This window comes from Mobula hypostoma, chromosome 11 (assembly GCF_963921235.1).
Source record: "Mobula hypostoma chromosome 11, sMobHyp1.1, whole genome shotgun sequence".
Lineage (NCBI taxonomy): Eukaryota > Metazoa > Chordata > Chondrichthyes > Myliobatiformes > Myliobatidae > Mobula > Mobula hypostoma.
This window is the reverse complement of record NC_086107.1, coordinates 55,988,464-56,011,444: the sequence shown is the minus strand read 5'-3', so window position 1 is coordinate 56,011,444 and position 22,981 is coordinate 55,988,464. Positions and strand designations below refer to the sequence as shown.

At 39.9% G+C, this 22,981-nt stretch overlaps 1 protein-coding gene across 2 annotated transcripts in view; it reads left to right on the top strand.

Moving 5' to 3' along the window:
* Positions 1–22,981, top strand: part of LOC134353766 (anoctamin-9-like) — a 171,446-nt gene that overhangs the window by 91,504 nt on the left and 56,961 nt on the right. For both annotated transcript variants that reach the window (XM_063062116.1, XM_063062115.1), the window contains 6 exons: positions 3,756–3,852; positions 4,203–4,263; positions 5,181–5,263; positions 6,438–6,542; positions 11,906–12,070; positions 12,654–12,690. In XM_063062116.1, the coding sequence (XP_062918186.1) occupies positions 3,756–3,852; positions 4,203–4,263; positions 5,181–5,263; positions 6,438–6,542; positions 11,906–12,070; positions 12,654–12,690 (548 nt within the window). The remainder of the gene's footprint in view (positions 1–3,755; positions 3,853–4,202; positions 4,264–5,180; positions 5,264–6,437; positions 6,543–11,905; positions 12,071–12,653; positions 12,691–22,981) is intronic.

Below are 22,981 nucleotides of genomic sequence, written 5' to 3'. Positions count from 1 at the left end.
GAGTAGGCCATTCGGCCCTTCGAGCCTGCACCGCCATTTCAGCTCTTAAGTTCACAAACCTTTGCCTGCAAATTGAGATGCATTGTAATCCAATCAGTTCCATTGCAAAGTTATCCAAATCAATCCACTGCAACATTTCCAAATTTAGTTTGTCTAATATTACACCATCTGCATGATTTATGAATTCTGAAGTTTCTTCAAATAACCTGGTTTTAGTGAACCTTTAAGAAAGTTGTTCTCCAGTTGAACTAATGATGCTGAAAAATTGCATTGGAGATCTCTGAATATCTGCCTTTTCAGGAAGCTCAATATTTGTTATGTGCTCTTTTATGTTTTGGAAATCAACCTCCCAGCTCTTTACTTCATCCTTCCTCCTACCGGTTTTACCTATCACCTTGCGTTTCTCCCTCCCTCCTTCCCATCTCTTAACTCTACTCCGCATCTTTTTTCTCCAGTCCTGCTGAAGGGTGTTGGCCCAAAATGTCAATTGTACTCTTTTCCATAGATACTGCCTGGCCTGCTGAATTCCTCCAGCATTTTGTGTGTGTTGCTTAAACATTATATAAGTCTTGACAAGATTTTTTTTTTCATTTCTCAAAGACAGATGAATTTCATCCAAACATGCAATAAATTCTTTAAGGACAGAACCTCTTCTAAGCCAACAAACATATAAGGTATATAAGATGATGAGAGGCATTGATCGTGTGGATAGTCAGAGGCCTTTTTCCGGGGCTGAAATGGCTAGCATGAGAGGGCACAGTTTTAAGGTGCTTAGAAGTGGGTACAGAGGAGATGTCAGGGTTAAGTTTTTACGCAGAGAGTGGTGAGTGTGTGGAACGGGCTGCCAGTGACTGTGCTGGAGGTGGATACAATAGGGTCTTTTAAGAGACTCTTGGACAGGTACACGGAGCTCAGAAAAATAGAGGGCTATGGGTAACCCTAGGTAATTTCTAAGGTAAGGACATGTTCGGCACGGCTTTGTGGGCCGAAGGGCCTGTATTGCGCTGTAGGTTTTCTATGTAACATCAGTAGTATATAAATAGTCCTGCATACATCACATTCACCTCGCTATTAAATACCAAAACTTTTTTTTAAAACAAACCCAGAAATAAAGTTAATTACCTTGCTTACAATTTTCATCATTTCTTGAGTTCCTTAAGATCGGCTTTTGTATACCAAGCCTCCTATACAATGCAAACACGAGGAAATCTGCCAATGCTGGAATTTCAAGCAACACACATAAAAATTGCTGGTGAACGCAGCAGGCCAGGCAGCATCTATAGGAAGTCGACGTTTTGGGCCGAGACCCTTCGTCAGGACTAACTGAAAGAAGAGATAGTAAGAGATTTGAAACTGGGAGGGGGATGGGGAGATCCGAAATGATAGGGAGAAGACAGGAGGGGGAGGGATGGAGCCAAGAGCTGGACAGTTGATTGGCAAAAGGGATATGAGAGGATCATGAGATGGGAGGCCTAGGGAGAAAGAAAGGGGGAGAGGGAAGCCCAGAGGATGGCCAAGGAGTATAGTGAGAGGGACAGAGGGAGAAAAAGGGGAGAGAGAGAGAGAAAAAAAATAGTAATAATAAAAAATAAATAAATAACGAATGGGGTATGAAGAGGAGGTGGGGCATTAACGGAAGTTAGAGAAGTCAACTTGCATTAGGACTCTGCACTGAACTTTCCAACCTTAGATCACCCTCCAGCTGCAGATTCACTAGTTTATTTTTTTAAAATACACTTGCATCTACTTCATCTGTTTTATTATTTCATCCACAATTGCTTGGTAATATTTATTTTGTCTCAGTCAGGATAGCTATTGGTTGTCCTGACTATTATCTATTGTCTGGAGCGAGCATAGGAGAGGCAGATTTCATGAGCTGCTTTTCATCACCTGCTAACTTTGGTTCCATTTTTCAAATATAACTAATAAAACAGCGCAATTCAAAATTATTGGACTACAGTGCTATTTAAGGAAGGAATGTTGAATACCTGGTGAACGAGTAGTCTTTGGGGTATTGCAAGTCTGTGGCTTTGCAGCATGCTTTGGTAGGAGCCAATGCTTTTTTTTTGCTGGCGGGGGGAGGGAGGATCGTTGCTGCTGCTTACGTGTGGGAGGGAGGGGAACTGGGGGGGGGGTACTTTGGGGTTCTAACATTTAACCGTCATTCATTCTTTGGGGGCACTCCTCTGTTTTTGAGGATGGTTGTGAAGAAAAAGCTTTTCAGGAAGCATATTGTGTACATTTCTCTGACATTAAATGAACCTTTGAAACAATGGATATAGGTCTGGACAGCAGATCAGCATTTTTGATGAGGAATTCCAAAGCTGAAGGTTGGATTATGAGTACTACTTAAATGGATGCAGTAGCAATAGAATGAGTTTTCTTTGAGTCAACAATGAACCTGTTACATATATTACAGCTAAGATTATACAGACTAATGTGCAGCTAAGTATGTTTTTAAATATTGTTGCTGTTACATAAGAATTTTCCACTCAGGATCAATAAAGTATTTATTATAATAATAATAATTATTAATTGCAATAATGAAGAAAATGCAGAAAATACCGAGCATGATCATGCATTATCTGGGGAAAGAGAAACCAAGTTAACGTTTCAGGTCAAACACCCTTTGCCAGAGCTGACAATTAAAGAAAACAAGTTAGGTTTAATTTGCAGAGAGAGTGTGGAAGGGATAGATAGGAGGAAGGATCTTTGATAGAGTGAGGGCAGAGTTGGTGTGGTGATTAGCTATTAATGAAGCCATCTAATTGGTGGGCTAATGAGAGCACGCAGAGGGAACATGGGCAAAGGAATACATAAAAACCATGGAATACAGAGCTATAGAAAACACTCAGCAGTCAGATCATGCTAGTGGAAAGCAAAAAATAAATTAGTATTACAAAAATTCTAGCGCAACTGACTAATTCTGACACGAATGGGGAAAGCTAGTTATCTGAAGTTGTTGAATTTTATATTGATTCTGAAAGGTTGCAGCATGCCCAGATGGAAGGTGAGATGGACAGGCTGGAGCTGGGCCTCATTTCAACAGTGAAGACTCAGACAGACGTGGATAGACAATGACAGTGACTGGCACTTGGTAGATCAGGGCTGCCCCAATGGACTGAAAGCATGCACGCAATCTTCTTTTGGTTTCCCTAATGTAGAGGAGACCACACTGGAAGAAGAGCAAGTGAATTACTCGTCCTCCAGTCTCTAGACGGTGAGAAGAGGTAAAGAGAAAGGTGTTACTTGGGAAAGTTCTGTGAGAATGGAAGATGGTTGGTGGAAACAGAAGACAAAAACAGGGAGTTGCAAGGTAATGGTTCTTTTGGAATGCTGAAATAGAAGGGAAAGAGAAGATGTATTTAGTGGTGAAAACTCATTGATGGCAGCAGAAATTATGAAGGAAGATCCTTTGAATATGCAGTGTGGAGGGGAGGAAAGTGAAGATCAGGTGTACGTTATCCTTGCTCTGTCTGGGAAGAGATTGGTTGAGACCTGAGGTCAGGAAATATGGCCAAGGCCTCTGTTAGCAATAGGAGTGGTTAAACTATGTCTCAAGAAAAAGGAAGAAATCTCAGAGGCAAATGTTTGGAAAGACTCGACATTGACACAGGTAAATTAACTCCTCCATAAATGCAGCTTGGCCTGCTGTGTTCATAGATTATTTTTAAAACTTGCCTATTTCCAGCATCTGGATTTTTTTAACCTTTATTCACAGCTTTAATTGGCTCTCTTTTCTTTCCATGAACCAGTAAGGAAATTTGCAATGCTACTGGCATTGTTATGTGCCCACTGTGTGATCAACATTGTCCATTCTGGAGGCTCAATGAAACCTGTTCCTATGCTAAGGTAATGTACATTTAGGAAGGCAGAGGTGAGATGGAAATGTTTTGATCCCATTCCAGATAAGACAATAAGTAACGACCACTGGCTTTTCACATTGGCACCATTTTGCGCAGCAGCTTGATTTTATCTCTATTAATTTTACATTGCTGTGCAGTAAATTGAAATTTGTCCCATTTTGCTTCTTAGACCTCCTCACTAAAATGTTGCTCATATCTATGTTCTCCGCTCTGCTTTATTATTGGCTAAAGCAAGGAATAAATTCATGCATCCGGATTGAAAAGCTAAAATGACTTCATGCACTGTGTCATTTGTGAACAGTTCTGCTGAGCAATTCTCTAATTCTATTCCTGCAGGTTACGCAACTGGTTGACCATGAAATAACTGTTATTTTTGCAATGATCATGGCAATCTGGGGTATGTATTCTTTTCAGTTCAATGCTACCTTCCACTTAATTGTTGATATAAAAAAGTGATCTGGGTGTTAAATTTGAAGTTAACAGCAATGGAAATCATGAAACATTTGTACCATAAGTAACATTTCTTCAACCTTCTGAATTCAATAATCCCTATTGACAGAATAGCAAAATCAAAATCAAGCAAAGTCAGTTAACAAGAGTACACCCAAACAGCTAGTTTCTTGTGTGCAAGGGCAAACAACAAGTATGGTAGTCATTTCAGCTAGACTCCACCTTGCCCTTATCTGGCAACAAATATGCACAACGTACAACAGGGTAAATGGTCTGGAGTGGAGACTCAGGCAGATCTTTCTGCACCCTAAATTAAGGCATCTGTTAGTCTTGCGAGACCATGGATCTGCGCCTGGAAAGTCTTCACTCTCCAGGACGCAGGCCTGGGCAAGGTTGTATGGAAGACCGGCAGTTGCCCATGCTGCAAGCCTCCCCTCTCCACGTCTAAGGGAAGGGCACTGGGGCCGATACAGCTTAGCACCGGTGTCGTCGCAGAGCACTGTGTGGTTAAGTGCCTCGCTCAAGGACACAACGCGCTGTCTCGGCTGGGGCTCGAGCTCACGACCTTCAGGTCGCTAGTCGAATGCCTTAACCATTTGGCCACGTGCCCACACACCTTAGGCCAGTAGAATGAAGCCATTTGTATCATTTCCAAGGGCTACAATAACATAACTTAATGGATTAACCTGATTTCCTGAATTTATGTATCCTACTACTTGTCACTTTAATATTGGAAGGGCTCATTAAACAACCTTCAGCCTTATCACATGAAGCTTATATTGACTTTTCTCTTAATAATAGTCCATTATTATCTATTTATTGAACATCAATAGATTCAGTGAATATTTCTCTCTCAAAACATAGCTACAATATTTTTGGAGATATGGAAAAGAACCCGGGCAAAAGCAGTCAGCTCGTGGGAATTGTACCACTGGGATGAAGATGAGGTAAAATGTTCATGTTTTGAATTACAAACGTTTATGCTTTGTGAGTTGTTGTGATTATAATATCGGATTTGCTGGAAGATTAATAATTACAATGCACATAATTAATGAACAAATCATCTTACAATTTTGGGGGAATTATGAGATTCAATATGAATTGTGAATCACCAAGATTTACTGGTTAGTGACTTTTAGTTCAATTAAAAATTTCTAAAACACCTAATTATTGTGAACTTTTTGGATTTGAACAAAATATACCAGTAAGTTGCCATAGAAAATAACCTGATAATTAGAATATAAGATACTTTCTTCATGCATAATGTTAATGCAATGACAGTCAATAGCTCTGAAAGATTGAAATGGCTGTATTTTATTCCTACATTTAGTAAGTGGCTGTAAAATGAAAATTAAACATCAATTTCAAAGTTGGTTCTTTTTCTGCCATCTTGATTGTCTTTATGTGTACCTGATACAAATCTATCATTCTAACCTATCATTCCCAGTTCCTTTCCTAATCTTTGAAGAGACAATTTAATTAATGAAGTAGGTTATTCTGTTGCTAAAATGATTCAATCATTCAAAACAATTATCACTCTTATCCAATTTAACTCAACGTCCCTGCTTCTATCCATAACTCTTTGATAGCTTTGATTAATGGCAATATATCAATTGTCTTTCTCTTTGAAACAAGATGAACAAACGCCAATCTGATACTCAATCCTAATTGAAAAGAATGCCTTAACGTTGATTCCCTTTCAGATATCAGTTGACCTTCCTCTTCCCTTTGGGAAGATTTCTGCCTCTGGCTGCCACAGCCATGGCTATTCTAGTTGCCCTGTTTCAAAATGGAATTGAGTGAGAACCATCATTAACTGTGAGGGTCCTCAATGAAAAATACGATCAATAACTATTAGGACCAAAGGAACAATACACAGAGATAAATAGCGAAGAAATGTGTCTGAATAGGAAATACACATCTGAGGGCAAATCTATGGATCTACATACAACTATCGACTTTGCTAATTGTCCTATCAAAAACAAGCGTTTCTGTGCATACACTCCCCAACTTAAGGGTAGAGATTTCTTACTTAACTGTTGGCTTGGTTCTTAGGTAAATTTTATTTTTAGTGGGTTATGAAAAAATGGAATTTCAACATGGATTTATTTTATACATCAGGAGGACTTGATTCTTGGGTTAATATACAACCCTAGTATCCCACTTAAAGAATATCAACATTCGTACAAACGCACAATGATAGTCATGTTGCTGGCATGTATTCTGGTAAGTAGATATGTCACTATATTAACTAGAAATTGATAATACAAACTACAAAGAAAAGATCTTTCAATGGTAAAACTCTGCAGCAAGGTATGCTATACAGATAGTGTACAAATTCTCAGATGTGTTGGGGTAACAAGAGTGCACCTAGATTTAGCTAGCACTAAGATGACTGAAAAAAACTTAGCGTTTTCATAGGACTGAACAGGACTTGGGTATAAATTGAATCAGTGATTTGGTAATCTGGTCAGATTAGGTGGGTTCTACATTCAGCATCAGAGCCTATTTCTGGGTTGAAATAGTGATCAAGTAAGTAGCTAGATACGAGGGTATGCACTTCAAGGAGGAGGTAGCGTTAATCAGTTGGTTGGAGGGGAGGTTATGGCTTCCATTCTAGAGCTATATTATGAATACTTAATCATCAAAAGGGTGGCCAATGATGGACAGTTGAAGGAAAGTATGAACCAACTTCCTCAGTGATGCTCCAAAAAGAGTATTGCACAGGGAATGACATAATTTGATCCATATTTGATTGATGATTGGCCATTCCCCTCAATAGTAAGTATACCACTTTGGAAACTGTTGGGAGAGGGACAATCTACCAGGGGGGAGGTACAGTGACTGGCTCTCTGGCACTGAGTCTAGCTCTGTGGCTCAGAAATGAAGGGGGATGAAGAGTAGTAGTGATTGGGTGTCCATAGGTAAAGGAGCAGGCAGGAGATCAGAATCTGGTTTAATATCACTGGTATAGAGTATTGTGCAAAAGTCTTAAACACGTATATCTCGGTAGGGTGCCCAAGATATTTGCACAGTACTGTATTTGTCGATGTGGAGCAGAGAGCAAGTTTGTAAATCCAGTGGGAGCAAAAGATGTTGGGAATGGTGATGGTGGAGTGCCACAGGAGGGGTGTGGTACAGGTGTCAGAGGAGTGCAAGGGGTGGGAGGGGGTTGGCATGGGTGCAGACACACCCTGCCCTGAGACACCAGGCAAGGTAATTTTATCCCAAACAATTGGTTTATTGGTCATTAAAGAATGTCTCTGGTGCTTCCTGTTCCCTCTCCTTTTTCCCAACCGTCTTTCCCCTCTCCCTGCCTCCTTCCCACTCTCAGTCCACAATAGAGACCCATATCAGAATCAGTTTATCATCACTCACATACGTCATGAATTTTTTTTTTTTGCAGCAGTTCAGTGCAATACATAAAATTACCACAGTACTGTGCAAAAGTCTTGGACACTCTGTCTAGATATATAGAGGATGTTTCCTGTGGTGGGAAAGGTTAAGACCAGAGGACACAGTCTCAGAATAGAGGGGCATCCATTTAGAACGGAGATGAGGAGGAATATCTTTAGCCAGAGACTGGTGAATTAGTGGAATTCTTTGCCACAGGGCAGCTGTGGAGGCCAAATCTTTATGTATTTTCAAGGCAGAGGTTGATAGATACTTGACTGATCAGAGCATGAAGGGATACGGGAAGAAGGCAGGAGATTGGAGCAGAGAGAAAAATTGGATCAGCCATGTTGAAACGGTGGAGCAGACTCAATGGGCCAAATGGCCTAATTCTGCTCCTTAATCTTATGTCTTATTTATGCTTTCACCAAAACTAGTTTTGCAGTGTCCTCAATTGCCACTCAATAAGAAAATTCAAATGGCTGCAGCTGCTCAGAATGAAATGGTGCATAATGGCACTGGGTCAACCGGGCTAAGTTTGCTCAAAGTCATTTTTGACAGCCTTCTGAACCTCTTTCACTCCAAAGAAGCAACCATTCACCAGCTTGGCTACAATCACATACAGTTAGTTATAACTGTAATGAGATTTGAAGGCATTATGTGAAATAATCACTAAGGGAACACATGCACGGGATTATAAGGCATTCCTCTTATTTGGATATAAATAGCATTTGGTATGGTGAATCACTTAGTTTTGACTTTCATGCAGACGATGATAAGGCATAATCGAGTGGAAAATTGGTTACAATAGGGATTTAGGGTTATCTTTAATCATTATCGCTCATTAATTATCACTAGGAAGTCAATATTTGTTGAAAATGCCATTGAGAGTATTAAAAAATTACCAAATTGACCCACTGTAGCATTTCTGGTGAAGGAAATCTAACAGCACCATTATGTGACAGCTCTAACATAGCTGGCATTTTAAAAAGAGATTAATTACTGCCAAACAAGAGATTTGTGACTTGAAGCCCACAATGCCTCTATTAAAATACTGAAGCAACAGCTCCCTTTGCCTTTCTGCATGGTTTATGTTGGGCTTTTACTTAGATTAGGAGGAAGCTGTCAAGGGTTGCTGACATGTGCTGGTCAAGTGGGATCTCAAGTGAATCTAAGATCTATATTTCATTCACAAGCACAAGCAGTAATGATGTCCCTTATCATAATCTTCCAACTTTTTTCTCCTCATACATTTTCGCTTCCTGTTCCTCCACTTCCACTTCCTGTTCCCACGATTACAAGTAACAAATTTTGACAAAGCACAATCCTCCATTCAGAATGACTTCTGAGCAAAAAAAAGCACAGTGTAGTTTCAGTGTTGCTTTTTTGGGAGTTGTTCGCAATCCTGTTTCCTGTACTACATGACTGTACTTCAGAAGTACTTAATCAGTTCAAGAGCAGTTTGGGACACACAGAAATGAATTGAAAATAACTAATATTAATTACTTCTTCAACAACATATTCAAAATAACTCAGGAACTCAATATGACAGGCAACATCTATGGAGGAGAATGAACAGTCGATGTTCCTTGTCTCTACACCACCTTCTTTTTCTGGCTTCTGTCCTCTTCCTTTTCCAGTCCTGAAGGGCCTCGGCCTGAGACGTCAATTATTTATCCCCTCCATAGATGCTGCCAGATTTGCTGAGTTCCTCCAGCATTTTAGACCGTAAGACATAGGAACAGAATTAGGCCATTTGGCTCATCGAGTCTGCTCTGCCATTCCATCATGGCTGATCTATTATCCCTCTCAACCCTTTCTCCTGCATTCTCCCTGTAACCTTTGATGCCCTGACTAATCAAGAATCTATCAACCTCCACTTTGAGTATATCCAATGATCTGGCGTCCACAGCCATCTGTGGCAATGAATTTCTCAGATTCACCATCCTCTACCTAAAGAAATTCCTTCTCATCTCTGTTCCAAAGGGACAGTCCTCTATTCTGAGGCTGTGCCTTCAGGTTCTAGACTCTCCTCTATAGGAAACATCCTCACCACATCCACTTTATCTCTGCCTTTCAATATTTGATAGGTTTCAATGACAGCCCCCTCATTTATTACCAACAAAGCTACTTCATCATCTCTGCCTACCTACCTGTCTTTTCAATATAATGTTAAGCTCCCAACTGTAATCTTCTTTCAGCCATGGCTCAATGATGCCCAAACGGTCAAACCTTTTAATCTCTAACTGTGCTACAAGATCATCTACCTTATTCCATATACTGCACGCATTCAAATTGGACAGCTTCAGTCCTGAATTCATCACCCTTTTCGATTTTGCACCCATGTTACTCTTCAACTCATCCCACTGACTCAATTTTGCCTGTCCTTCCTCATAATCTCTGTCACACTGCACTTACTTGTCTACCAACTGCGCCATCCTCAATCCTATCACTCCAGTTCACACTTCTGTGCCAAATTAGTTTAAACCCTCACCAACAGCTCTACCAAACTTGCCCGCAAGGATATTGGCTCTCCTTGATTTCAGGTGTAACTCACCCTTTTTGTACAGGTCATACCTTCCCCTGAAGAGATTCCAGTGATCCACAAATCTGAAACCCTGCCGCCTGCACCAATTCCTGAACCTTGCACCAACTCCCTATATTCCCTCTTCAGGACCTCATCCCTTTTCTGACCTATGTCATTGGTATCAATATGTACCATGTCTTGCAGCTGTTAATCCTCTCCCTTTAATATGCTGTGGACCCAATCTGAGACATCCCTGATCCTGGCACCTCGGCAGCAACACACCATCTGCACCTCTTTCACGTCCTCAGAATAATCAACGCTGGTGCACCTGAAGGATGCGTATTTAGCTCACTGCTCTGCTCTCTCTACACTCTCCCTGTATCCCTTTATACCCTGATCAATCAAGAATCTATCAACCTCTGTCTTAAATATACATAAAGACTTGGCCTCCAGAGCTGCTTGGGGCAAAGAATTCCACTGATTCACCATTCTCTGGCTAAAGAAATTCCTCCTCATCTCTGTTCTAAAAAGACGCCTCTCTATTCTGAGGCTGTGTCCTCTAGTTTGAACCTCTCCCACCATAGGAAACATCCTTTCCACATCCACTCTTATCAAGGCCTTTCACCATTCAATAGGTTTCAGTGAAGCCACCTCTCATTCTTCTGAATTCCAGTGAATACAAGCTCTGAACCATCAAATGGTCTTCATATGACAAGCCATTAAATCCTGGAATCATTTTTGTGAATCTCCTCTGAACTCTCTCCAGTTTCAGCACATCCTTCCTAAGATCAGTGGCCCAAAATTGTTCATGATACTCCAAGTGAGGCCTCACTGGTGCTTTATAAAGTCTCAACATTACATTCTTGCTTTTCTATTCTAGTCCTCTTGATCTGAATGCAAACATTGCATTTGCCTTGTACACCACAGACTCCACCTGCAAATTAACCTTTAGGGAATCCCGCACAAGGACTCTCAAGTCTCTTTGTGCCTCAGGTTTTGGATTTCCTCCCCATTTAGAAAATAGTCAATCCTTTCATTTCTTTTACCAAAATGCATGACCATACACTTCCCAACATTGTATTCCATCTGCTATTTCTTCATTCATTCTCCTAATCTGTTTAAATCGTTCTGTAGCCTCTGTACTTCCTCAAAATTACCTGCCTCTCTACCTACCTGCATTCCTCCTAGGAGTGCAGAACAGATTCTTGCACCATAGCTACTGACCCCCAAGCTTAGTGGGTAGTCCAGCAGTCTAAGTTGTCACTTCTTCAAAGCCTCTGTAAAGAATGGAATACCAAACTCCAGTAGAAGAGTCTAAGCTTGCATGGTTGACATTAGAACTTCCAGTACAGGGTTAGCATTTCAAGTTGACGACCTTTCATCTGAGTATCAAATGAAGGGCAGTTGAAGTGAAATGTTAACTCTGCCTTTCATTCCATAGTTGCAGCCTGAGCAAATGAATATTCCTAGCATTTTGTTTTATTTCAAATTTTCAAAACCTGTAGTATTTTTGCTATTGGATTACTCATTGCGCTCTTTGTGATCCTTATTGATATGTCATACTTGCCTGCCTACCATGTTATCTGCATTACATTATTTCTCCTTATTTACGTAGATGTTGTATGATTACGTAGATGTAGCTCAGTCTGATTTTCCTGCTGTTTTACAGATCACAATTATCATTGGCATTGCTCTTGGAATTGTGATATTTCGGGCTATTGTTGCTGTCCTGTTCACAAAATCTTCATCAGAGTTTCTGAAGGATCATGCCTCTACAGCCGCTGTGGCTGTTGGTGCTTTGTTGCATTTCCTTACAATTCTCATCATGACTAAGGTATGAGATTGGCAAACTTCTTTCTTATTATCAGGATTCCATTTTATTTTTATTGTAATAGCAAGAGTTTATTGCATATAATTTACAAAACCTTTATGCACTCCTGTGATATATACTGCTGTACATGGATAAGACCTAAGTTTAATGAATAAATAGAGCATGTGGTTACAAATGATTAATGTTCTCCCTTTGCTCCCAAATTCATAAGGGAAATTTACTGGATAAGTTCAAAATTACAAGAGATTTTAATAAAACAATTCCACTGGTCAATGAGCTACATGTATTTAAATATTAGTGAACATACATTTAAAATTACAACTTGAAAGTTAAAGAAAATGTTTCGAATCTTTTACATGTGTCCTTGGCACATGGAACACCCTAATAGAAGGAAAAGAAAAAAATAGAAATTGAACTTTAAATAAAGGAGAGGAAAAAGAGACAGGGGAATGGAGGGAAAACTAAATTAATATCAAACAAAACCAGCATCTTAAAGGCAAACCCTACTCTGGCAACTACCCTTGTTGTAAAAGATATGCAAAACACTTCATTAAGTCAAATAATTGCTGACATTTTTGTGTTACAGATTAATCGCAAACTTGCGAAGAAGTTATGTGATTTAGGTATGTATGCCTCTAATCTGGGTTAGAGGAAAACGTACCTTCTTATGTGTATTAAAAGCATTTTGAAAATATTTTGAGGAGTTTATACCTTTTTCAGATGGAGATCACATTGGGAAACTGGACTTGGCACCACTTGTCACGATTCATCTTCAGCAGGGATGTAATTTTCCCCACTGTATTTTGTACCGGCAATGACATCATGATATGAAAGTGAAGTGGAGGGCTGTGTGGGAGGGAAGTGTTAGAATGATCTTGGAGTAGGTTTAAGGTTTGGCACAACATCATGGACAAATGGCCTGTACTCTGCTGTACTGTTTATCTGTACGCACACATTTCTACCTTGCAAAATTAGATTGAAAGATCCCCTCTATCAGCTTTACTTTTAGTCACAGTAAAATAAGGGGCAAATCACACAGCAAGTTGGGAACCATATGGGATTTAAAGGACCTCTGGTAGGTTTTTTCTTTCATTCTGATTGCCGCACATTGATTAACAATAAGCAACAAAAATAAAAATTTCAGTATTGCATTAGATGGCAAAGTCTATGAGTCCTATAGACTACTGGACAGGTATATGGAGGAATTTAAGGTGGGGGGGTTATATGGGAGGCAGGGTTTGGGGGTCGGCACAACATTGTGGGCCGAAGGGCCTGTAATGTGCTGTACTATTCTATGTTCTATGTTCTGATAACTATTATGGGGTGAGGCATGATTGGATTCCAACACAACATAGGTGTGCAACATTACTCTCCACTATGCCATTTATCCACATGCCCTCTTTATTTCCACCACTCTCATTCCCTCAATTCCGTGACTTTTCAATAGGTGCAATAGGTATATTTAATGTCAGAGAAATGTGTACAACATACATCCTAAAATTCTTTTGATTTCTCTCTTCTGTTTTTATCTTCCCTCCTTTTCATTATTTCATGGGAAACACGTGAATGAGTGGTTGCTGTGAACTCAGCCAACAATTACTCTCTGTGAACATATGTTTATCTCTATTTCAAATATAATTAACATGAAACAAACTACTTCATCCTTCCAGGCCAAGGACTGGAGGCCCGGAGACAACCTGTCTTGGGGTTGGAGGATTGTCTGTGTGTGTGAGTGGATAGGAGAGTGGAAAAGGGGCTTGATTTGCTGTTGTTATCTTGCTTTCTTGTTATCGCTGTTGCTTGTGTTGTTTTGCTGAACATTGTGGGCATGCTATTGTTACGTACCCCGTAACTGGGTTGCCAAACCAGCAGAAATGGATCACTCAGTTGGAGTCTGGATTACTGGAACTAAGAAAGTTTTATTAAAGAAATAAGCAACACAGTACTCTAATAGTAAGGATATAAATGCAACAGGTTAGCACTGAATAAACACACGTGTACACAGAACTAGGATAATAGGATCAATCAAGCTCTATCGCAGTCTAGGGGTAAAATGTTCAATCACAAGTGACAGAGTTCAGTTTAGTTCAGTTCGCAGCGATCGTTGTTGTGCCGTTGAAGAGACAGAGAGAGAGAGAGAGAGAGAGAGAGAGCGCAAATGCTGATATTGAAAATCGGATTCAACAGACCTTTGATATTTCTCGCAGTTAGCTTTCGGGTGAGCCCTTTGTAATGTCTTCTGAGGTCACTGACTGTGACCCCTCCGTTTTCAGATACGATCGTTCCTCTGCGGTGAACCCAGCACCCAGGCAAGGGTGGACACACACACCAGGGTCCCGCCGACCAAATCTTTCCACCCTGTGCGTCTATGGCTGGTCCCGTGACCAGCCCTCCAAAACTCCCACCGACTTGTGGGGGCGCACCGCTTCCAGGGTCTCGATACCTCGTGGTGTCATTAGTGGTGTCTTGTGTGGTGTCTGTTGCCTTAGCGAACCTGTTTCTTTTTATCCCCCTGTTGGGGTATCGCCTGTCCATCACTTCAAACAGTTCAGGATCAAAGGAGCCGGTCTTGACAATACGCAGACCGGTGTCTCCTTCCGTTAAATTCTCGCGTCTCTTCATTAACATTTCCAAATGCTGCTCCATTGTCTTACTTATCTCTCTCCTGAAGACAGGTGGCAGATCAACTGTTGATCCCACTGGTGATAGCACAGGACAGTCAACATCTTAGTCTATGTGTACTTTCATCACACTATGTTGGCACTTGTGGGCTGCACACAGCACATCCTTATTTGTGTTGATTGTTAACACAAATTACATATGTTGTTATGTTTTGTAACTCCAGAACATAAAATTAATTGAAAGGACAATAAGGGAATAATGTATTTAACTTCGTGCTTACTTTAAGCGAAACGTGCATGTATTACATGGTAGTGTCATGATTGCAATTCACTTATTTTTACATATAATCCATAATTAATCATTTTAATGAACAAGAAAGCTTAATCAGACAATATATTTACTACTCAAATTCTACTGAAATATTAAATACACACAGCACTCCTTCCTGCTTAGCAATAAACTCCAATTCAATATAGAATGCTTCCCAACTATATATACAGTATTCTATAGAATACAACTACTATATAGACCTCAACAGCATAGTACATTTTAAATTGTCCCATTTAGTCCTAGAGATTTAATCGCTGTGGAGGATTACTCTTGTGGGATAATGTCTTTCCTGACAAGGGGAATCACTGTGTTTAGTAGATGAGATGTGGCTGTGAAACAATCCTAGGTTCTGGGGCCTCCTCCATGGTGGTTGTAGTAGTTGACTCTGAGGCTGCAGGAAGTGGTTCTGACAGCTCTGGATACCTTTCTTCTCCTTTTCTCGGTTTTTCTCTCTGGATCTGCTTTGAGCCTTTTCAACTTGTTTTTCTTTTTCTTGCCTTCCTTTCTTTCCTTCTAGTTTCTTATGAATATCTCTGAATTTGTTAATTTCTTGAGAAATTAGGGCTCGTTGATCCTCTGCCATTTCCATAGCACTTATGTCATCCTCCTCTTGCTTTTCCTTTTTCTTCTTTCTAGGATGTGCATCGTGATCTTGGGAAGGTGCATTTAGTTCACTGGAGTATTCTCTTATTAATCCTTCTATTGCTCCCTTTACAATTTGATCTCTCCTCTTGGTTTCCTCATCCACAACATCATCTGATGAATCTTTTGTTTTCATATCTCTTCTTTTTGACTCTTCACTCATCCAACTGGGCTTTGCGTCTTTACATCTACTTTTACTGTAGCTTTTTGTCTCCCACTTAAATTTCTTTTTTTTTGGCATGTGCGTGTGCGTCTGCGTGCGCATGCGTGTGCGATGTTGGCGGGACGATGTCTTTTTCATGCCTTTACAAGGCGCGGAGCGAGAGAGAGACTCTGTGGCAAGCCACTCCTCACACAGACATTTTGCAGTATTTTCCCCTTTATTTTACGAGGTCGTGTTGTGATCTCGACACTCAACCTGGCACGGATGGAAAGCGTACTCGGGAGCGGCCCCGACTGGATTCGAACCCGGGAACCTTTGTTCCGGAGTCTGGTACTGATGTCATTGCACCACCAGCTGGCCCCTCCCACTTAAATTTCATGAGATAACCTTAATGCACGCAGACTAGATTCTGGTTCATTATACTCACAAAAGCCGAAAGCTGGAACTTTCCCGAAGCTCCTTGAACTCTCTTCCAGCTTAAAACCAAGCTACATTTCGCAAGTAATTACCTGATAAACAAATTATAAGTTTTCTCAGATATGCTGCCTTCAAAAACTGTTTAAGTTGGCCCACTGCTTTCCTCACTTTCACGATTCCTCTGAGCAGCATGGTCTTTCCTTAATCTCATGGGCACGCTATGTTGGCACTGGAATATAGGGCAACACTTGCGGGCTGTGCCCAACCCACCTTTGGTTGTGTTGATTGTTAACACAAATCACATGTACCTCTTCCTATAGATTCTGCCTAGCCTGCTGCGTTCCACCAGCATTTTGTGTGTGTTGCTCACATATTTTGTCATGCTTTGTAACTCCAAAACATAAAATTAAGTGAAAAGAAAACAAAGGGGTCTGAAATGCAAGTCTAACTCCATATTTATCTTAAGCAAAGTGTGCATGTATCACATGGTAGTGTCATGACATGACATATGCAATTCACATATATATATCTTCAACTGCAGTTTACTCATTCTTTTACCGTTAGCTTTAATGGGATCTGTATTAGCTACTCTACACATATTATACCTATTAGGGTGGAGTGATTTGTCCCTGGTGCAGTGAGTCACCCCACTAAGTGGCTTAACTGCATTGTCTATCTGCACTTCCTATGCTTGTGACTCCTTCCACTCTTGTAGTACCCACAACACATTTAGCTGAACTTAAAACAGTCACCTATTAGTAAACCATGTTCCCTATATGAATTATTAGCAATGCTAATCAATTTCTTGGGCCTACAATTCTGTAAGATAAATGTCTTTGATCTTTTCACAATATTTAATCCCTTGTCAATGACAAGAAAGTGTCAAAAATGGAACCATAAAACAGCTTCAAAAAACAGAACCATAAAACAATGGCTTAGATCCCAGAAATGAGGAAATGAAAAAATTTCAACAAATACATCATAACAATTTATGCTTTATTTCTTGAGGTTGACATTTAGTAGGGATGTTTGAAACTGAAATTCTTAGAAATCTTTTAAAACCCACCCAACAGAGAATGGAAGTAACATCTGATTAAGTGGATCTGATAGTTTTTGTTGGGCTCTCTTAGTTTTTCTGACAGTCTTGCCTTCTATCTAAATGCTGCTTCATGTGCTGAGTTGCAAGTAGATTTGAGCATTGTGGTATTAGGCATGAACTTGGGAATGTAAATTTGGAAGAAACGTTCTCAAGCCTCCCTAAGCAACCTCCACATTTCAGCTGTTGTGCATTTCCTTGAGAACATTTCTTCCAAATTTACATTCCCAAGTTCATGCCTAATACAATTTTAATTAGATGTTTTCTCATACTATCTGCTCCTATCCTTGTCCATAGCTAACCTAGAGGTTAGGGAGTGTGGTCACTATCTCCGAAATGCTTGCCCACCAAGAGTTCTGTCACCTGACTGTCCTGCCGAAGGTTATAGGCCTGAAACATTGACAGTATTTTTTTCCATAGATGCTCCCTGGCCTGCTGAGTTCCTCCAGCATTTTGTGTGTGTTGCTTGGATTTTCAGCATTTGCTAATTCTCTCTTCTTTGTGACTTGACCAGGTTCAATGCCTAATACTAGATCCATTATAGCCTCTCCTCCAGTCAGTCTGCCTACATATTGTGTCAGGAATCCTTTCTAGACACACTTAACAAAATATGACTCATCTAAACCTTTTGTACCAAGGAGGTGCCAATCAATATTAGGGAAGTTGAAGTGTGAAAACAACCCGATTTTTTTTGCCCCTTTCAAAGATCTGCCTACTGATCTGCTCTTCAGTGTCCCTGTCATTCCCTTCTTGTTCTGACTTCCACTCAGACTGACTCAGTAAATAATCTCTCCATGACATTCTGTCTTTCTGCAGCTGTGATACTATCCCTGATTGGCAAGGCCACATCCCCCCCTCCACCTTTGCCTCCTATCCTATCCCTTCTAAATTATCCAAACCCTGGAACATCAAACAGTCAAGCAACCAATCCTGTCCTTGAGGCAGCCAAGTCTCGGTAATGGTACAACATCATAATTCCGTGTACTGATCCATGCTCTAATTTCATCACCCTTGTTCTTAATACTTATTACTTAATGCACCCATGTTTTTAATAGAGGTATGATTGACCTATTACAACCACAACCATGTGATATATGATTCTAATCATTGGAGAGTTTTCTCTTTGACACCCACTGACTTCAGCCTTTATAAAGGTGCCTTAATGCCACACTTAATCAATTGTTTCCTCACATCAAGGACAGTCACTTTTGCTTCATCTCTAGAGCTTAGATCTATCTTGGTCCAGATTTGGAGCACAACTGCGATTAGTTCTGGAGTTAAGTGGAACAGAAACTAAGTGTTGGTGAGTAGGCTACTGATGTGTAATTGTCACTTGATAGCACTGTTGTGGAAACTTTAATCAGTTTGTTGATTGTTAAGTGGTCATGGTGGAACGCAAACTAGGTGTTGGTGAGTAGGCTACTGATGTGTGATTGTCACTTGATAGTACTGTTGTGGTAGCTTTCATCATTTTGCTGACTGAGAGCAGACTCATTGTGTGATAATTGGCTGGCCTGGATTTGTCTTGCTTTTTGTAGTCAGAATATATATAGCCAATTTCCCACATTGTGGGTAATGCATAATTAACAATTAGTTTATCATTGTCACATGTACTGAGACACAGTAAAAAGATGCACATTAACAATCTATGTATTTCTCCACTGTGACATCTGCACAAAGAAATTGGGGATTGGAGCAACTGCTGTTGGGGGTTGCTGTCAGTGAGGAAGGGGAAGCAGAGATGGCAGGAAGTGACAGAGAAGATTGAGGTAGCGAATGGGAGCTGATATTGGGTAATAGTAGTTGTATGGAGGAAGGTGAATGACAGGTTTCTGGGAAACTAAAATAAGCAGCCAATTAAGGATTGTAGTGACTTATCGTTCAGTGATGAAGGCAGTAGACAGGATTTAAATTTAAAAGAAGGAAGGAAGAGTCTAAGGTTTTGTTGAGATTTGAATGTGGACCTGTTTCTGATATCAATCTAATTAGACTAACTAAGGATTTGGAAAAATCATTAGGAGGTATTGTTGGTGCAAAACCTTGAAGAGATGGGGCTCTCTTAGTATTTTGCAAAGATAGTCATCAATATGAAAAAAGTTTGGGGTTAAAAGCTGTGAGAGGAAGAAAAGTAACATGTCGGAGTTATATTGAACAACAGTGGTTTTAGGGAATAATATCTGAAGTGCCTCTATATGTATCCATGGATCGTTAAAAATAATTTAGTCAGGGGAAAAGTTATAGACGCTAGACATTTAAAAGGATTTTGTGGTGGAATAAGAACAGATAGCTTATCAGTGTTGATTACATTTGATGGAAAAAGTAACCAGATTTAGATTATGAGTTATATGGTTTCAATCTATGTGTTATCCCCTCTGAGATGCTTTCACTGACCGAGGTTTGGCAGTGTAGTAGTTGTATGTAAGGGTAAAAAGTGGTGTGGTTTATGTGACGGAGAATATGATTATTGCAATTGTGGTGGGGGAGAAAATGTAGTAACTGTGGAGGGGAACATTGCTCTATTTATGGATGGTGTCCTGTATATAAGAAAACTGTGAAGTGCAGTGTGTTCGGGTGGAAATGGACTTATCATATGCAGAGGCTCTGCAGAAAGTACAGAAGACAGTGTCAATAGGATCTATTAATATACAGATTAAAGACAGTGTGTAAAGTGCATAATTGTATAACAAAGGATTCTGTGATTGTTGATAAGCTAAAATTTGTCACTGTCATGGCAGATGTAGTAAATTGTACAGCACAAACTAAAAGTAGGACAGAAAAAGATTAAAATTATATTGAAAGCTGCAGAAAACATCTAGAGATAAAACTTTAGAAGTTATCAATGATGCTTTACAAGAAGGAGTAAATAATGTTCAGACTTCAAAGGCAGGTTGTTGATGGTTTTTCTGATCTTACATGAAATGCTAGAAGTCCCTTAGCTAATGGTCCAAGAATTTTTAGACATTTATTGAAGACTTACCAAAAAAAAAACCTTATGTTTTAAGTGTACAGGAAACCTGGTTGAAATCTTGCTTAAGTTTTAGGATACAAGATTATGTTGCTATAATTTGTAAATGGGTAATGGAGGAGGAGTGGCTACCTTTGTCAAAAACGGGATAGCGCTTAGACCTATGGAAATTGGAGTTGTTTATGAGTCAATTGTGGTTGAAATTTGAGAAAATATTAAAATACAGAAAATACTTTTTATAACCCTTGTGATATATTGGGAAGTGTGGGTGGAAATGGAAAAATGGAAGACTTTCTGGAAGAAAAGTGTTTGGTGTGCTGGAATGATGGTAGGAGTACAAAGAGAAATCTATTTAATGACACTGTTTCTGCTATAGACCTTATGCTGGTATCCGAGGCTAAAACAAGTGTGTGTAACTGAAATGTATAACGAAACAACAGTGGGGAGTGATCATTTCCCCATTACCTATACAACGGGAATAGATGTGGACGTTTCTTGTATCTCCACATGACATTTTAAAACAGGCAAACTAGGATGTATTTGATGGTTTATATGGTCATTTGGTTTTGGAGCATATCGAGTTGAGTAATAACTCCTTGTGCAGTGTACTCAACTCAATAGCTAAGGAAACAATTCCCAGATTTTTGGGAGTTAGGCAGTGTTACTCTATCACACACTTAATTCCCCACATCTCCAAATAACCAACAATTTCATCAATTAGGACTTGTACCTATCATTCAAATCTCACATTGAAATGCAGCCTTATACATTTAGCATTGCAACAGGCCTTCTAGCCACATCTCATAACAATGGTGCATTTGGGAACTTGTAAGAAAGAATTTGTTCATCTTGAAGGAACATGGAATTGTTGGGCACCAATTCAGTCCAGATGATGCCACCCTACATGAAAGATTCAGGTGGCCAATATACCCTTTTGAACCCAACCATAATCCAAAATGCAATTAATTCAGAGCAGAGTGAAGTGCAAGGGTAAAGAAGTCTGACTACAATTGTATGAGGGATTTAGCAATATTAAGAAACTATGTTTAGATAACAGCTCCTTATACTTTTCTGGAAGACAAGACAATGGAACTTTACTGGACTGATTTCTAGGATTTCAGGCCTGTCATGTGAAGAAAGACTGAACAGATTTCATATTGGCTTGATAGGCTTAATGCAGATAGATCGTTTCCCTTAGCTAGAGAATCTGAAATTAGAAAGTATAGTCATGGATTGATATAAATGGCTGCAATCAGGAGGAAATATTTGCCTAAAAAGCTGGTGTTGCACAGTATTCAAGTATATTCAAGGCAATCCGGGAAAAATCAAAAGGATACAGAAATCAAACTAGAAACTAGATTTGGGGAATACCACTTATGATCTTATCGAAAATCTGAGCAAGCCTGAAAGACTAGTGTACACTTTCTGTTTCTTATGCACATGTTAATGAATTCACTGTGGAAGCTCAGACTGCTGCCATGCAAATTCAAACAGTTGTCATTATGATGACGGATACTAGATAGGTAGATACTTGATTGATCCCAAAGGAAATTAGTATCACAGTAGCTTTACAAATGCACAGATATACAAATATTAGAAGAGAAGTAAGAAAGAAAAAAAATTGCCTTAAAAATAAGATGTACAAGATTTACAAGTCAAAGATGACAAGATTTCCTAGTTCACACTGATAAGATGGTAGTGCAAGAACTACTGTAATATTATACAGCAATGGGTGCACATTCACACCATCCAGGTAAGAAATGATGGTCGTGGTAGTATTGCAGAGGGTGTCCATGATAACAGGGTGTACAGAGCTAAACAGAACTTAAACAGAGGTTAATAACAGTCTTAACAGGAGGGCATCATCATTTCCCCAGCTGTAGGTTGACTCATTATAGAGTCTAATGGCGGAGGGTAAGAGTGACCTCATACAGTGCTCTTTGGAGCAGCGCAGTTGTCTTAGTCTATTGCGAAAAATACTCCTCTATTCAGCCAAGGTAGCATGCAGAATGTGAGAAACAGTGTCCAGAATTGCCAGGATTTTCTGGAGGGTCCTTTGTTCTACCACAGCATCCAGTATGTCCAGTTTGACTCCTATAACAGAACCTGCCTTTCTAATAAGTTTATTAAGCCTGCTGGCATCATCCAAGTTCTACCAATCAGTTGTCACTAGCACACCACTGCATAGAAGATTGTATTGGTGACAACAAACTGGTAGAACATGAGAGGCCTGCACACTCCAAAGGACCCCAGTCTCCTCAGGAAGTAGAGGAGACTCTGGCCCTTCTTGTATACAGCCTCAGTGCTGGTGATCCACTCAAGTCTGTAATCCAGGTGCACTTATAGGTTCTCACCACATGCACATCCTCACCATCAATAGTAACAGGGAGCACTGCATCACAATCATCTAGTCTTCAAGGACATTTGATGAATGTCACAACATTTTATCAATCTATTTTTCAATAGATTACAAGGTTGCTGAGGTGGTTTGTTGTGGGAGAGGGAAGTGTCACAGAATCCATAGAGTAGATAAAATAAAGTAGGGACAAATGGAGTGACCGTTGTTGGAGTGGACCAGTGTTAGAGTGGAGAGGTTTTGGCTCAACAGGCTTGGGCGAGTTAACTTTCTTCTTCATCTGTTAGTGCATAGTTAGTGTTGCTAGAATGGCTCCAGGGACC